The 17,281-nt window shown below is 26.4% G+C and overlaps 1 protein-coding gene across 2 annotated transcripts in view; it reads right to left on the bottom strand.

Moving 5' to 3' along the window:
* Window positions 1-5,181: 5,181 nt before the first annotated feature.
* LOC107450399 (uncharacterized) overlaps window positions 5,182-17,281 on the bottom strand; it is a 15,084-nt gene continuing 2,984 nt past the window's right edge. Inside the window, exons 1-5 of one of the 2 annotated variants that reach the window (XM_043042571.2) lie at window positions 12,485-12,638; window positions 9,924-10,059; window positions 9,706-9,848; window positions 7,970-8,081; window positions 5,182-6,139 (exon numbers count right to left, since the gene is read on the bottom strand). In XM_043042571.2, the coding sequence (XP_042898505.1) occupies window positions 5,953-6,139; window positions 7,970-8,081; window positions 9,706-9,848; window positions 9,924-10,059; window positions 12,485-12,521 (615 nt within the window). In that variant the 5' untranslated portion in view covers window positions 12,522-12,638 and the 3' untranslated portion in view covers window positions 5,182-5,952. Of the gene's footprint in view, window positions 6,140-7,969; window positions 8,082-9,705; window positions 9,849-9,923; window positions 10,060-12,484; window positions 12,639-17,281 lie in introns of those variants that run through there. The other variant, XM_043042572.2, reaches the window with a different exon arrangement.

Here is a 17,281-nt window from a genome sequence, read left to right as displayed (position 1 = left end):
AGAAAATGATTACTTAGAAAAATTACTTTTGCTCACCAAGAGATCTAAATGTTTTTAATACTAATAGATTGTAATATTTGGACGTGGTAAGTGATGGCACAAGCGTAAGCAAACATAATTCCTTTTAGTACATATGTTACAGGCAAAGTATGAAATCCGGCATTATATAGCATGCCTAGGCATTCTATATAATGCCTAAAACTCGCCGGCAAAGTATGAAATGATTTATATTTCACACATTGCCTTGGCATTCCAAAGAATGCCAAATGAGAAACCGGCAAAGTATGAAATAAACGTCCTGATGAGGTTATTATGTAAATGATGTGTATGTTACTGTGAATTAACGAAATCGGTGGTTGTTGGTGAATGTCCGAATGTCCTTTGGTGAATGTCCGAAACATTTATTACATCCGATTTGATATTAATTTATTCGTGGATATAATTACATTTATTCGACATTTTAATACTTACTGACGATAGATTAAAAGAAACATCAGTGGTTGGAGTATCGGGCAAATATACACCGGGCAATGGCACTGAACCTTAAAATAAAATCAGTGTNTTTTTTCTTTTTTTTTTTTTTTTTCTTTTTAAAACATTAAAAAATTTATGTCACTACCTTCGGGAACCCCTTTTTTTAAATAAATAAAATTTTCATGAAACACACATATTTTTTATTTGGGGTATAAACCTAGAAATTTAAATTCAATTTCAATGAAATAGGCGACCAGGTAAATATATACAGGGTGTCCCGAAACGGCCGCATAAACTCTGCACAGCTAGATTCCTCGTTGGGTGTACATAAAAACTGCCCAAAGAAGCGTTCCTGTGCGATCCATAGTTTACGAGAAAAATACGAAAAACAAAGTTTGATTCGGAAAAGAAGGATTTGGAAATTCCAGGTTTTACAACTTGTAACTTTGATTCAACCTTCTCTGTAGTAGGAATCAAATAAGCTGGCTTTACACGGTCTATGGACACACTAGATTACCTACCATTTAGTTGAATTGTAAGGTTTTTAGGTGACCGTTTCAAAACCATATGTGAACCTGTATAGGGTTGACACAAGGGATGTTTTGCAAAATCCACTCTTCAAAACACGTGAGAACAAGTGCTCAGTGAGGGATTTACGTAAAATGCAGTTCGTCCATCCGCCGATGTTGCAATTGGATTCAATTCACGCATGGTGTTTCTAAGACGATCAACAAAAATGTCATCACATGGTGAAATGATAGATGTTTCTAGCATGTCGCTTGGAAGTTGAAGAGTTGTTCCATATACCAGTTCGGCACACGATGCGTAGATATCCCCCTTTACTGTAGTGCGAATTCCTAAAAAGACTACCTGGAAGTACTTCTGTCCACTGTGAGTTTTCATGCACTTTTATTGATGATTTTAAGTGGCGGTGAAATCTTTCCACTATGCCATTTGAAATGGGATGGTGTGCTATCGTACGAATTCGGTTTGTACCCAACATTTCGGAAAACTAAAGTAAATTCGTTTGAACAGTGTAATGTTATAACAATATAAATGTTACTTTAGAAAATGATTACTTAGAAAAATTACTTCTGTTCACCAAGAGATCTAAATGTTTTTAATACTAATAGATTGTAATATTTGGATGTGGTAAGTGATGGCACAAGCGTAAGCAAACAGAATTCCTTTTAGTACATAAATGTCGAGTGAATAATTTAAATTCTAGTTACAAATCTGTTTTCAGCCAAGAAACAAAAATTATTGTAAGGCCATCATCGCGGTTGGTGAGCTGGACCGAAAAGGGGGCTATGCCTCCTAGTGTTAAATAAAAATAGAAACTGCTCAAACTGCATTACTCCACGTCATCCCACTTTCTTGAAAATGTGATAGAAACTATGATTAACTATCCCTTTTAAGAAGGCACGACATTTTCTGGACAAGGGAGTGACGTCCTCTGAAATGACAGATTATGCTGGTAACGTCATCCGATGAAAAAAATGCATTTTCTGAAAGTGATATTGAAGATGGGGAAGGAGAAATTACGGAAGGAGAAATTCTTCTCCAAGTGGTAGGCGGGAATCGCAGGAGATTTGTAGCGCTTGTCAAAAGGACTGTTTTGGTGGAAATGACAAATTTTTCTGTCGGGAGGAATGCTTTTGCGCAATTGTATCATTTTGTGTTGAATTTGAGGACAGTATAGATACAGTGAAACAGAATAGATACAGTAAGAGTGACGGAATTTATATTTTAGTTTATTCTCATGATTTTTCGAAGCTCCTACGCCAAGGAAAATAAAAGATTTTAAGCAAAGCTATAATTAAAGCTTTAGACTTTCAGCAAAGCTATAATTTTAAATTATCTATGTCATCTTGCCGTAAAGAATTATCTGGTCTTAGAACGGTCAAAAAACTAAAATAGTTTAAAAATTATGAAACTTTTTTAAAAAAATCGCCAGTTTGGAGACTTATTTTGCAATTAGATAAAAATTATCAAATTCAATGCCTTATTCTCATTTTTTGTAAATTTTTATGAGCTAAGTGAGATAATGTAGTATTGGAGTAAGTTTTTAAATATTAAAAAATTAGACCACAAGTGTTTTTCATTTTGTGTGGTTGTTATATTTGAAGATAGAATGCCGACAGTGAAACAGTGATAGAATTTATATTTCAGTTTATTCTAATGTTATATATGACCTTAACAAGTTAATTTGGAGCTCTTTCCCGAAGAAAAAAACAAAAACAGCAGCGACAAAAATAAAAAACGCTACATGTCAAGTACCTTACACTTAACTCAATTATCAATTGATCACTGTAAGTGCTGAACTCATTTATAGGAGGGACGGCTGGGGAAATTTTAAATATTCTTTTAAAACTTTTTTTAAAATTCTTTTAATACTTTCTACTTAATCTTCAAAACTAAACTTATGGAGATATATACTCTATTCGATACAAAGCTATCACTCTAAAATCACTATGTAAGTTGTGCTGTATGTCAGATAACCTATTCATATTTTTTGTTGATCAAGTAACACTAATACAATTCCGTAATCAGCAGTTTTTGAAAGGTAGTTCAGTATTATATATTTGTCTACTTTAGATTTTTGATAAATATATATTTCTATATATATTACGTAAATTACGTTAATATTTTTTTGGTATCATGCAAATTAGTTTTCATTCCTTTGTACTGCGATTAAATTAAATTTTAAAAAAAATCTAAAATTAGACTAATTCTATTTTTAAATTACTTATTCAAAACCAAAAATTTAATTGCTTTTCATTTTTGAGGAGAAAAAAATGTATGGAAAACTATCCAGCACTGTTTCTTCTACTCTAACAACCCCCTTTATTTTAAATCTTTATTTCTTATTTTATTTAATTTATTATCTGGTTATTTATTTGAAAGTTATAGTGTTGTCAAACGCAAATAACACTCTGTTATCAAAAGTTTGTTAAATGCACTTTAAAAATTTTTGGCACATAGTTGCCACCATTTTTGACGTTGAGGAAAACTCGAACTTTTCACAGTGCCGTAACATTTTTTATTTGCTTTTTATTATTGTAGTTTTATTTATTCATTTGTTCATTATTTGTTTGTATCGTTTACAAACAACACATGTTTTCACGCGCATTCGAATCAATATACTGACTTCGCTGCTAAAACATTTCGTTTAAAGAACAAGTGCAGTTTCAGTAATATATTCGCAATTATTCTTGTAAGTAATTGTTATTCTGCAAATTTTAAATTAATTTTTTTCTTGATAACTACAGTTCTGTTCGTATAAATGTATTTAGTTTACCTCAGCAAAAAAAAAAATAGTGGTAACAATGGATTAAAATTTTTGACAATATGCAAAAAGGGAAAGAAAAAAAAAATCATCAAGAAAATACAAATCAAAAATCTAACTATAAATCCAAGATGGCAAGAAAAAAAAAACTACTTAATAATTTTCTATGTGTCCTCATTTTTGAAAAGTATAGTGCTGTCAAATGAAACTGTATCATTAAGAGTTTGTTAAATACAAAAAAATCAAGAAAACGCGAATGAAAAATTTAACCATAAATCCAAGATGGCACGAAAAAACCACTTTATTTTTCTATGTCTCATCACTTTTGAAGGGTTTAGTGGCGTCAAATGACCCCCTATCATCAGAGGTTTTGTCAATGTAAAAAAAAAAAATCATCAAGAAAACTGAAATCAAAAATTTAGCCGTAAATCTAAGACTAATACAAATCAAAGAGGGCGAGAAAAATGTCATTTAATATATTACTATGTTGCATCATTTTTGAAAGGTATAGTGCTATAAAATGGCACTTTTTCATCAAAAGTTGGTTAAACACAAAAAGAAAAAAAAATCGTCTAGAAAACGCATATCAAATACTTAACAATAAATCCAAGATGACTACGAAAAAAGCCACCCAACTTCCCATTGCCATGTTTTCATTCTTGAAAGTTATAGGGCCGTCAAATGACATTCTATCATCAAAAGTTTGTTAAAAAAAAATGATCAAGAAAATTCAAATCCTAAATTTAACCATAAATCTAAGATAATGAGAAAAAATACTATTATGATTATTTCATAATTATTATTAGACCATTATTCATATTTTTTAACGTATAATGTTGTCAAAGAAAGTCACATTTATAAAGGAAGCACAAAACCGAAGTTCTGGCCTTAGTACCAAGTTTTCCATAACAAGGCCCTTTGCCGTAATTTTTTTGCTTGTAAAGGGTAAAAGCTTGGCAAACAAAGATTCTGTTTATTAAGGGTAAACGATTCCCTATCAAATTTGTGTTATGACTAACTTCAGGTAAATTTAGTCAGTTGCCGCAACCCATAAAACCTGGATTGATCCACTGCTTGATATAATATTATGGGTCCTGAGAGACTCGGTTCACGCATCCCTTGAATTATGCAAATAATACCTTGTTTTTTTTCTTCAAGAGATACTTATATACAAGAAAAGTTTCAAGAAATAAAGAATTTAAAGCAAAAATTAAAATAAACAATGATTGAAATAAATAATGTACATTATTTTTAAATGGCATAGCAAGCGGGCCTCCGATGGTTCTGCATCTATAGCCTCTGTAAATCTAAATGGGGGCCAGTGTCTGACTTGAATATATCTCAAATCATACAGAATACATATCATTTAAAATTTATAAAAAAAATGAGATTGTTCATATATATTAATAATCAGTAAGGCATACTGTGGAAATTTATTTCAAATATTTGATTACATCTTATAAAGAAAATTATTATTTTCACCCTCGATTATAAAGAGTTTAATTTAGGAAAAATTAGGCTCTAATAAACATCGTATTCAAAATCACTCAGTCACACCATATACTTTTTTTTATATAAATGTTAATAGATGGCAGCACCAAAATGTAAAATTGTAATAGCTTTTCAGTTATTTCTAATACTTTGATTTTGTATGACTTGTACAAAGAAGAGTTGTTCATTTTAAAGAACCGTACATATGTTATAGCACTTAATGAAACGGAATATCACACAACATCCCAGTAATCAGATGTTTGATTTTATGGAAAAAATTATTCAGTGAAAAAAACATATCACGATCAACTTTATGATCTTTAAGAGATGGCAGCACCATAGAAAAAGTCATCACATGCTATCAATAACATTGCGCGTTGTTGGAAAATTTATTCTACAAGTGTAGTAATTTATTAAAAACAGTTTTCACTGAAGTGTATCAAAATCAAATATCTCATTCTGTAAGGTTTACCAATATTTTCTCATTGAGTTAAAAACAAAGGAACAAGTAACCAAAATGAGAATTTTTAATTTCTGTGTTTTAGAGTTTAATTGTTTCTAATTTGACGAAAAAAATTAATTAAAACATTAGTGATATATAATTTAGTTTGAAAGATACTAAAGTTCAAGTTTTCATCAAAAAAATAAAAGAAATTTATTTTTGGGAAGCAAGCTATGTGCGTTATTAAACGATATAACTAATAAATTGAGTATTTTTGTCGAATTTCTGGAACATATTTTATGAATGCTGGCTGGAATTCCGAGCAGACGTTATCCATAAATTTCGTCACTGGGGACCAGATTTCTTTTTCAAATTCAACAGTTACTTTCCCACAATTCTTACCAATTTCATTCTCAGCACATTTATAGCTGCTTTGATAAGCACTGGAATGAGAGGGAAAAAAATAAATAAAATTACAATTAAAAATTGAAAATTAAATTAACTAAATACAATACATTTTTTTATTTGACATGCACATAAGTAATATATATACAATATACTCACGATATATCTCGAACTTCGACTTCTCGAAAACTTTGTTTTGTCAAAAAAATATTTTTTACCTTGATATTTATAAGCACCCAATATTAATTTGAATATGTCGAAGGGTTTCTTTTCAAAACCTTGTTAGGTCAATTTTTTTTTCGAAATAGAAACTGAATTTTTTTTTTTTTAAAAATAGTAGAGTAATTGTAAATCAATTATTTTTCACTTGATGCATAATTATTTTTTTCTACTACTTTCTCTTCTACTTGATGCATAATTATCATTATTGAACTTAGACTTATAGTCAACTATCAATACATATATATTCATTAGTAATTATTCTTATGCTTCTGTCTCTACTTTTTATAGTAATATTTTTTAGAATATATTTTTTTAGTTTTTTGAACGCATTTAGTTCTGAATTTGTTATTTCTAAAACTTGCTATCTTGAAATTCTTTTAAGTTTCCTTTCGAGCTATCGAGAGTATAAATTTAAGTATGTAGGCATGCAGGTAAATATAAATTTAAAATTAATGTTAAACATTTTAATTTAAAAATTTAATTTACTGAAGATAATAAAAGGAAATTAACATAATAACTTACAGAATCACAGGTGTTTCCTTTATCATATATTTATATGAATTTTGTAAACAAAATTAAAAATAAGTACATATTAACCACAATGAATATAATAGGGATCGTAAATTAATATTTAAGAGACGGAAAAAACAACATTATCATCATAAATCTGATAACCAACATTAAAAACTTCGAAACATACTTGATTACCTGAGAAAGTTGAAGTAAAATTTTTATGCATTATAGGTGTCGCAAAATAATATTTAAGAGAGGAATCTGATCAAATTCTGAAGGACCACTATTGAAAAAGATGCGATTAAAAACTTTAAAACATGTTTGATTTGTTGAAATATATTTAACTTGTTTGAAAAAGTATTGTTTATTTGGAAAATTATATACGTCTTATTTATTTTGAAAATTAAAGTGTATCTTAAAATGACTTTCTCAAAATTTTTGTTTCTCAGAATCTGTTTAATTAGTTAAAAAATTTCTATTATTTTACGTTTACTTCACTAATTTTTGCTCACTGTTTTAGCAGGTTATCAAGCAAGTTTTGTTCCCCACTATTGATTTTATAATTTTCATTATTTCTCTCATAGAAATGAATCGAAATTTAAAACTACATTTTAAATAAATACATTCTAAATAAAACTTAATCATTTTAAGTTGGAGATTTTAAGATTGACATTAATAGAAATGGGTTCCTAAAGTGTAGGAGAGGTAAGTTTCGTGAAGGAAACTAACTGAAAATTTCGTTTAACAGTTCGCATTACATTAATTAATCAATAAAAGAAGCATTTACAAAAAATAAAAAAATTCAAAAGAAAAAAAAATGGATGTTTTCACAATTTTAAAGTAGATGGCAGCACTAATGATATTGACTCTACTTTGTTACTTGCTTTTATATAGGCTGAATATTGGCTTTCAAATTCGTTTAATTTTGCTATAAAAAAAGGAAATTCCTACACTCACATTTTCGTGTGAATTGCTTCCGAAAAGTTCTTTAGCATGAGTGAATTGCAAGTAATTTAAATTGGTTAGATTTTTTGTGCTGCCATCTATATTTCTTTAGTCAGTCTATCTTAAGAAATCAACAGAAAATCAAAAGCATCAACGAAATAATTATTTATTGTTAAAATTCCACTTACTCGCAGTGATTTTTGTTGAAAACTTCCGCTTCTTCAAACTCTAAGAGAGCTCCACACTTTTTCTCCGTCTTTTTTCGGTGTTTATTTATACATTCTGCGTTCGCCAAGTATTCTAAAAAAATAAAAATAAAAATTCCAGACATTGTTTTTTGCTATTAACTGTTTTAAAATAAGATTTTTTTCAAAATATTAAACCGTTTAAAAAGTTCATTACATTCAACTATTCAGATTGCGCGATACAAAAGAAAATGCAATTTGTAAATGCTTGCTTCCCAAAATATTTAGTTAGTAAAGTTGCATAATAAGATAAAGGGTTAGTATTGTTGATTATTTTTTTGGCGTTAGTTTAATAAAATAACTGAACAAATTGCCAAAAAAGCATTTACCATTTTCTTTTTTTCTAATGCTTTTAAATTGTCTCATAGATTAAAAATAAGGTTGGCATTAATGCAATTACATTTCATTTTTAAAAAATGATCTAAACATTAACACATGTAATTAATTATTCATGAGCTTATTTTTCCATCTAACCATATAAATGCTTTGTTTTTCTGAAATAGAATCTCCCAATTTTTCAATAAACATTTTTAGAATAAATTTTTACTTTTTTTAAAACTTGTTTTTATGTTGTTTATTTACTTATAAACGCATAATTGCAGGCCTTTCACACAAATTTTTAGAACTATTAAAATTTTTTAAACACGAATTAATTTTGTATTTCTTAATTAAAAGCGCATAATTACAAGCCGTTTATCGAAATTTTTTAAAAGGATATTTTTTCAAATTGCAACCGTCGGAACAATTTTTTTACTACAAACATATAATTCTAAGTCTTCATGTACTCTTTAAGAGTTTTATTTAAATTTTTTAGACGATTTAAATTTGAGTTATTTTTAAACAAAAAATAACATAACTGCAAACATTTTTTGTACATTCAGAAGGATTTTTTTTCTTCTAAAATTTAGGTAGGAATTAATCATGTATTTCTTTTTACAAACAAATTATTGCAAGCATTTCACGCATATTTTTACTACAAGTTATTTTTAAAATTTTCAACTATAGCGAATTCTTTAATTGCAAACGTAATGTAACGTATGAAACGTAATGAAACGTATTGTAAATTTTCATATTAAAGTTCTTTTAATTTTAAAAGTGAATGAAGTTATAATTTCTTAATTGCCAACGCAAAGTTTCAAACTTTTCATTAACTTTAAAGTTTAAAACTTTTATGGTTATTATTATTTTTTTTTAAAAAATTATAAACGTCAAAATAGTTTGCATACAATAATATTTTAATACGAGCACAATTTCAATCTTCACTGTCTCATGCGTAAAAAACTGCTTTCGGTTATAATAAACATTGTTGGCTAGAGGAAAATGAAGTAGCAAGACATCAAACGCCCAGTTCAATTTCAATAGTTATTCTATTATTCTACAAATATTGCACTAGCTATTCTATTATTCTATAAATATAATACTCTGTATTCTATTATTCTATAAATTTAACATTGGTGTTCTAATATTCTATAATCACTGTTGTTCTATAGCACTGACTATTCTATTATGCTATAAACATAAAACTTTGTATTCTATCATTCTATAAATTTAACATTGGTGCTCTAATATTCTATAACCATCACACTGTTGTTCTATTGTTCTATAAACATAGCACTGGTTATTCAATTATTCTATAAACATGACACTGGTGTTCTCTCATTCTATAAATATAAACTTACTCTTTTGAATGGGATCATTTTTATCACATATTCTATTGAACATCTTATATTCTTCTTGAAAGAATACACTCAACCTCTCTAACTCAGAATGTGGGCAGTTGATAGCAAAATCATTCAGACATTTTAGAATTGGCAAACTTTGTCTGCAATGAAGAAAATATCATTTAACGTCATTCAGCCATTATTGGTAAAGAAACAAACACATGAAGGCAACTTACTTGCATTTTTCTAACAATTCTGCCTCATTTTCAGCCATTCCATTTTTTGTTGTCTTATCACCGTCAACCAGGAAGGCACAAGTGACCAATTCTAGTCCTGTACATTTTGGAACTGCTTCAACTGCAGTTTGGATAGCTATAAAATATTATAGGAAAATTAAACGAAAAAAAATTGCTGCTTAAACTACAGTTTGGATAGCTGTAACATATTATGGGAAAATAGAAAGAAAAAAACCACTGCTTCAACTGCAGTTTGGATAGCTATAAAATATCATGGGAAAATAGAAAGAAAAAAAATCGCTGCTTGAACTGCAGTTTGGATAGCTATAAAATATTATGAGAAAATAGGAAGAAAAGTTTGGATAGCTATAACATATTATGAAAAAATAGAAAGAAAAAAAAATCACTGCTTCAACTGCAGTTTGGATAGCTATAACATATTATGAGTAAATAGAACGAAAAAAATCACTGCTTCAACTGCAGTTTGGATAGCTATAAAATGTTATGGAAAAGTGGAAAGAAAAAATCACTACTTCAACTGCAGTTTGGATAGCTATAAAATATTATGGGAAAGTAGAAAGAAAAAATCACTCCATTCTTTCGAAAGAAAGTGTCACATACATCTTGATTTTTGCACTCCCACAAAAAGTCGGAACAACGTCGGGACTTTGAACCATAATATGTAAATTGCTGTAGGCCTAATAATGAGATTAATTGAACAATGTTTCCGTTCAACTCTAATGATAATATTGAGAAATAATTAAGATTTACAATAATGGGGATATTAAGGTTGCATCAAGTTTGCACGATTTTATGGTTCAACACGATTATATATATTTTTTACGAGTATTTGTCATAGACTAATCGAAAAATCTATTTAATAATAAAATCTACTATCTAATCTATTTAATAATATCTAAGCTTATTACAACAGCTTATTTTCCTTAGGCTAATAATGAAATGTGTGAAGTATTACTTAATCCGATTGAATTTTCTTAGGCATAAACTTTTAATAAGGCTATTCAGCCTTCACTGCTCAGTTGCGTTATCATGCTTGGGAAACTTAAAAAATCGGGTATTTCTCTTCTGGTACTTGGCTTGATATTTTACCCTAAATTTCAAATTAATTATTATAAGATTAATTTATAAAGCAACAAAAGACAAAAGAGTAACTTTCCTTGGCACGTCTTTAAGCTATATCGGAAGCTGATAAACGGTAATTTAAAAGCTTGGAAACATTAGATAAAAACAAATTTTTTAATATCTAAATGAAGGGATCATATCAAGTATCACATAAGAGTGATTGTAACTTATTTTTGTTATCAGAGGAACTTGAATAAAGACATTTTCGTTTAAATACGGCAAATGTGGTATAGTTACTCTATAAAAATGTTCTGTTGAAATATGTTTTTTTTTTTTAAATCTTCATCAAGAGTTTGTGGACTTTTTATACACGCTTTTAAATCGATAAAACTAAAATATTATTTACGGAATATGCATTTCTTTGAATCATTATTTTAATTTTTCTGCAAGGAACTGAACAACATGCCTATATTTTTATTTAATTTTTTGAAAAAAATGATAAATAGGAAAAAAATATATATTTTAATTTAGGTATTTTTTAAAAAACTTATAACAAAGAATACTGATTGTAAATTAGAGCAAAGTTTTCATTATTCTAAATAATATAAAATTAATTTATTTCAAATTAGAAGCATGGATTTTTAATTTTTTTTTAAAAATAGAATGTATGTAAACTTATTTATTTATTCTTATTAAATAGGTTTATATATTTGTATCCTTTTTTCACATATATTATTTTTTATAAAATTAGTATGCTTACGTTGTATACTTCTTATTATTGTTATTATTGCTCATTTATTTTCAATAGTTTCAAAAATATGAAACATAATTGCTTTAATTTTTTTAATAGAAATTTTATGATCTTATTACATTGCTTTGTGTATTTCTTAAATGATACCATAGCATAAAAGAAATAAAAAATTTATTTATTTTTTAAAAAGCTCCTAAAATTTTCCCTTGCCTCCCTTAATAGATTTTAGTTTCATAAAATAAATGTGAAAAACCATATTGTCAAAACAAGCCAAGGAACATTTTGGTGATGGTAATAACAAAATCAATTGAGGCTTGTAAAACGTGAACAACACATATTTTAGACGTTTAGTTAAATTTGTTTGCAGAAAATTGAAAAATACATTTTTAACACATGCATAAATGTTTAGAAATTTAATAAAAAAGTGAATTTTTAATGTGTGAGATATTTTAAAAGCTTATAAAAAGAAAATGAAGATTAATTAAGGTATGGATATTTTTTATGCCAAACAATAATAAAAATCTTGTTTGAATAATATGTTTAGTAAAATGGAAAATTAGAATCAAAAATATTTCGAACATTTGGGAACATTTTTGTATATTTATTGTACGTTGCAATAACAGAAAGAAAAATATACGCTCATTTTTTAAGTAAGAGGACCCAAAAACATGAAATATACAACAACAAAATATTCAATATTTCAAAAATTTGTTATGAAAATTATTACCTGAAACGAAAAGTATGAAAAATATGCAACGAAACATTATGGTGGTGGCGAAATAAGACAATTGTCAGCAGTTGTGAAAAGTTCAATAGTATATTTCTAAAATAATATTTGCGTGATAACTGATAACAGCTATTCCAACACCCGTTCAAGACCTAACGATTCACACAGAAAAGGAACATTCGTTTTATGCGTTATTTTATTTAAATTAAATGAAGATTATTGCTTATATTGCGAAAATTTTGATAAAATGAATGCGAAAAATTTGATATTATGAATTTTTTACCATAGAGACAAAATGATCATAATGAAATTAATTTTTAATAAATAATAGCAGAACTCTCATGTACATTCATTTATTTCTTATTTTGTCTCAATAGTTTATTTGTGCTAAGGTTTTGTTAAGAAACCGAGAAACCCAAAAATTGAAAAGAAAAAAGAGCAAAATACAAGAAGTTATAAAAAGTGGAAAAGTTTGAGGCAACATAATGATAAGTCACATTTTTAAATTTTTCAAGAGACCGTTTTTCATAAAAACACAACAATTCCCATTCAAATGTAAACAATATATAATGATTTTTTTAAAAAAAATCATTGTTTGAAAAATCATTAATTATTAATCATCCTTAATCATTACGATTTTTTAAATGATGATTAAAGATTTTAAAATTCATGAATCATCATTTAAAGAAAATCATAATCATTTAATAATAACCAATAAAAATAGTTTAAAAATGTTATAAAATTCTGCAATAAAGAAAAAAAAATTAAAATTTAGTTTAAATTATTGACTGATTAAATTTTTCCTCTAAATTTAAGGGCTTAAAAATAAAGTATTATACTTTTGACTTGCAATTTCTTATTTCAAGTCAGCAACCAATTTCTTAAAATAACTAAATTTACTGTGGAAACAAAACTTGAATAATAATTTATAAATATAATTTAAAAATAATAAACTTAATATTAATTAAATTTTAAATAATGATTTACAAAAATAGTGAAACGAATTAATAGAAACTATTATAAAAATTATTAAAATATTTTACAATTTTACAGCAAAAAATATGTCATCCCCTTAAATGTAAAAACTTGCAAATAACTTTAACCAATCATTTACACTTCAATTAGCAATATGTAAACAACCATTTGCACGAAATTACTAAATCTATTAAAGAAATTGCTAAAACAAATTTTAATCAAAATATTTAAACTGAAATAAGCAATTTTTTATGAAAAATAATTGATTATTTCATTTATAAAAAATAGTAGTGAAATAATAGAAAAAAAGGAAGTTTTAAAAACTTATCATAAGAAGTCATGATATAAAATATGTTTAGAGTTTATGATGATCACTAATTTCACACTTCAAGTAGCAGTTTGTAAACCACCTTTTTGTGAAAGATACTACATTTATGGATGAAGCTAATATTAATTTTAAAAAAATTAGTTAATAAAATAAATATTTTTCTTAAAACTATAAAACTATTATAATTAATTAAAAATAAAAAGCATTCAAACATGATAAAATTTTATGACTTTTAAATCTAGCTTATAAGTAAAAATATTTCAAAACAACTTGTTTAACCACACTTTTAACGTTTCAAGAATAAGTTTGTAAACACAAAAATATCTCTATTTTCCCAAAATCACAAAATCTAAGGTAAAAAAAAATACTTATAAAATTTAACTATTAAAGTAAGTAATTATTTTTGAAAAATAATGAATTACAAAAAAAGAAAAAGAAATGGAATTAATAAAACTTTTTTGCATAACAATATTTATAATAAACTTGGCTTACACCTAACTAAGAAATAACTTCGACTCTAAATTTAACGATAAAACGAGTTTTAATTAAAAATTAATTAACAAAATAAATTATATTATTTTACAAAAAACAACTATAAAAATTATCATAATTATCTATAATAAAAACATTCAAATTTTTATGTCTTTATGAATTACAAATTTTTATGAATAACAAATTTTTATGAATTTTATGTCTTATTTAATCTAGTTAATAATTATAAATACTTATAAATAACTTAAATTATTTGTGAGAATTCATTAATAGAAATTTAACTCTCTTAACATTTCGAGAAATAATTTGTAAACACAAAACAATTTTTATTTTCTCGAAACCGGAAAATCTAAGGTGGAAACATTTATCTTAAAAAATTTAACAATTAAGATAAGTAATTATTTTAAAAAAATCATAATTTACGAAAATAATAGGAAATGGAATTAATAAAAAATATTATAAAAATCCATTAAAATAATTTTAATCTTTATAGCTTGTCCCTAAATGCAAAAAGCTCAGAAATAACTTTGATAACTAATTTCACACTCCAAGTAGGAGTTTGTAAATTACCGATTTCTCTAAGTCATTAAGTTCATGCATCAAATTAATTTAAATAAAAAATAATTAGCAGAGTAATAAAATTAAAAATAATGCTTTTACAAACAAAAATTGTAATAACTAATTATAATAAAATACATTCAAAAATGTTTAAATTTTATGACTTACTAAATCATATAAATGTATATATTTATAAAAAAAAAAAATTCGGACTCCCTTTTAAGATTTTAAGAATTAATTTGTAAACAAAAAACAATTTTTTTTTTCTTCTCGAAACTGCGAAATCACAGGTGGAAATAATTTACTTCGAAAATTTAACTATTAAAATAAGTTATTATTTTCAAAAACTAATAACTTACAATAATAATAAGAAATGATATTAATAAAAATATTATTAAAATTTATTGAAATATATTTAATCTTAATGGCTTGCCCCTAAATGTAAAAACTTAGAAACAACTTCGGCCACTAATTTCACACTTCAAGTAGCAGTTTGTAAACAACCGTTTTCTCGAAACCACTAAATCTACGGTGGAAGCATTTTTATTTTGTTCACGGATTTACGAACCTGATCGTTGTTAGTCGTTATGCATGGATTACTGCAATAACTCACATTGACTAATGCCAAAACATGATGAAGGCGAAGAAGTTAATCCCATGTTTAGAGAGTATCTTTAATCTTGCACATATTTCACTTCTCGAACGCAATGGCTTGTTAAATCTTTACTAAGTTGTAGTCTTCTAGATTTTTCTTTTTAGTGGACAAAGTTTTTATAGTTTATTTTGTTGAAGAAAACTTTAGAAAAATGAAGACAAAACAATCTTCAAATATGCATAATACACGCATATTTGTTTTTGCATTTTACTTATTTTCAACGATCTTCCTAGTTTTAATGTAGAAAAATTAAATATTCATAACAAGTATGTAATTTGTAATTTGCTTTCTTTTCAGCAATCTACCAACAATCTAATTTTTACAATAATAATATCAATCCATTTTTTTCAGTAACCAATTTTCTTACAATGTTGAAAAAAATATTGATAGTAAAAATGCATGTGTTTCTTTTAGTTTTAATTTTGAAGAATAGAATAATTACATTGTTGAAGAAGAATTACATTATTGTTAAAAAAGAATTCCAAACATCAATATGTCTCTAATTTGACTTTTTTTTTTAACTAAAATATTGCTTTTAAATTTAATGTTAAAGAATAAAATGATCATGGCGAATTTCTATGTGTTTGTAAAATGTTATTTTTTAACAATCCATCTTCTTTTAGAAATAAAGTTGAAGAATATATTAACCATTGTTTGCTTTTTTAACTGTCCGTTTTCTTTTAGTTTTAATGTTAAAGAATGTAATATTTATGATAAATATCAATGCATTTGTAATTTTTCTTCTTCTCAATAATCTACCAATAATTTAATTTACATAATAAAAATATGATCTAATTTTTTTCGGCAATTGTTTCTTTCTCAATGGTGAAGAAAAAATAATCATGCGAAAAAACTAACTAACGTTAAAACCAGCGTAGAAAACAAGAAACATGTTGCAATGATGTTAAAGAAAGATAAAAATCACACTTAAAAACCACGCATATGATGATAATTAAAAAAAAAGACCAGCGTTAAGAACCAAAAATATATTTTAAATATGATATTTTTAGACAAAAATGAATTTCAAATATGTGCTAGCTGCCTTTGGCGACCAGCTTCGTCACATTTCAAAATTATCTTGTATAACAAATAATTTTTAACTGTTACCAAGCCGAATGCAAAGCGCAACTATATTTGAATATTCTAATTCTTCAAATCCCTCTCCAATCTTTAATTAGTTTTAAACCTTACACCATAATTTGTTTAGTTATCTTTAATTAGTTTTGAACAATATATTAATCAAATTTTTTCACTATCAAGGTTTCACCCGCGGCTTTGTCAGGGATTAACTGAACTGAGCTTAAGTACTTATTACTATTTTAACTACTTTTAAGAGATGTTGCTATTGCCAAAAATCTTAATGTATTGAATTTCAGTAATAAGTTTAAATCACACAAACCCCCCAACCATAAGTAAGAGTTCGGGATAGTTCAGCGTAGTAGGCAACAAAAGTATTAAAATTATTTCTGTATCAGTCTTGAGACAAGATCGATAACTCACCCCGAATGCTTCATTACGTACTACTTCCTCGCGCACCTCTTGAGTTATAATTCGACTATCATACAATTTATATACACTATGAACCTAAATAATTACTTAACTAAGCCTTTATTTCTATAAAAATTCAACATTATTCTAAATAATTACTTAACGTATAACTAAGTAACCAATGCCACTTAAATTATTACTCAAGGCAACCTAACAAAATGAATAGTAAATGTAGTTTTGCCAATAGATAAAGTAGTAGTACCCGTTTTTATATTATCACATTATATATATATATATATAT

The sequence above is a fragment of the Parasteatoda tepidariorum genome, chromosome 7, assembly GCF_043381705.1.
Source record: "Parasteatoda tepidariorum isolate YZ-2023 chromosome 7, CAS_Ptep_4.0, whole genome shotgun sequence".
NCBI classification, from domain to species: domain Eukaryota; kingdom Metazoa; phylum Arthropoda; class Arachnida; order Araneae; family Theridiidae; genus Parasteatoda; species Parasteatoda tepidariorum.
This window is presented reverse-complemented; position numbering and strand designations above follow the sequence as displayed.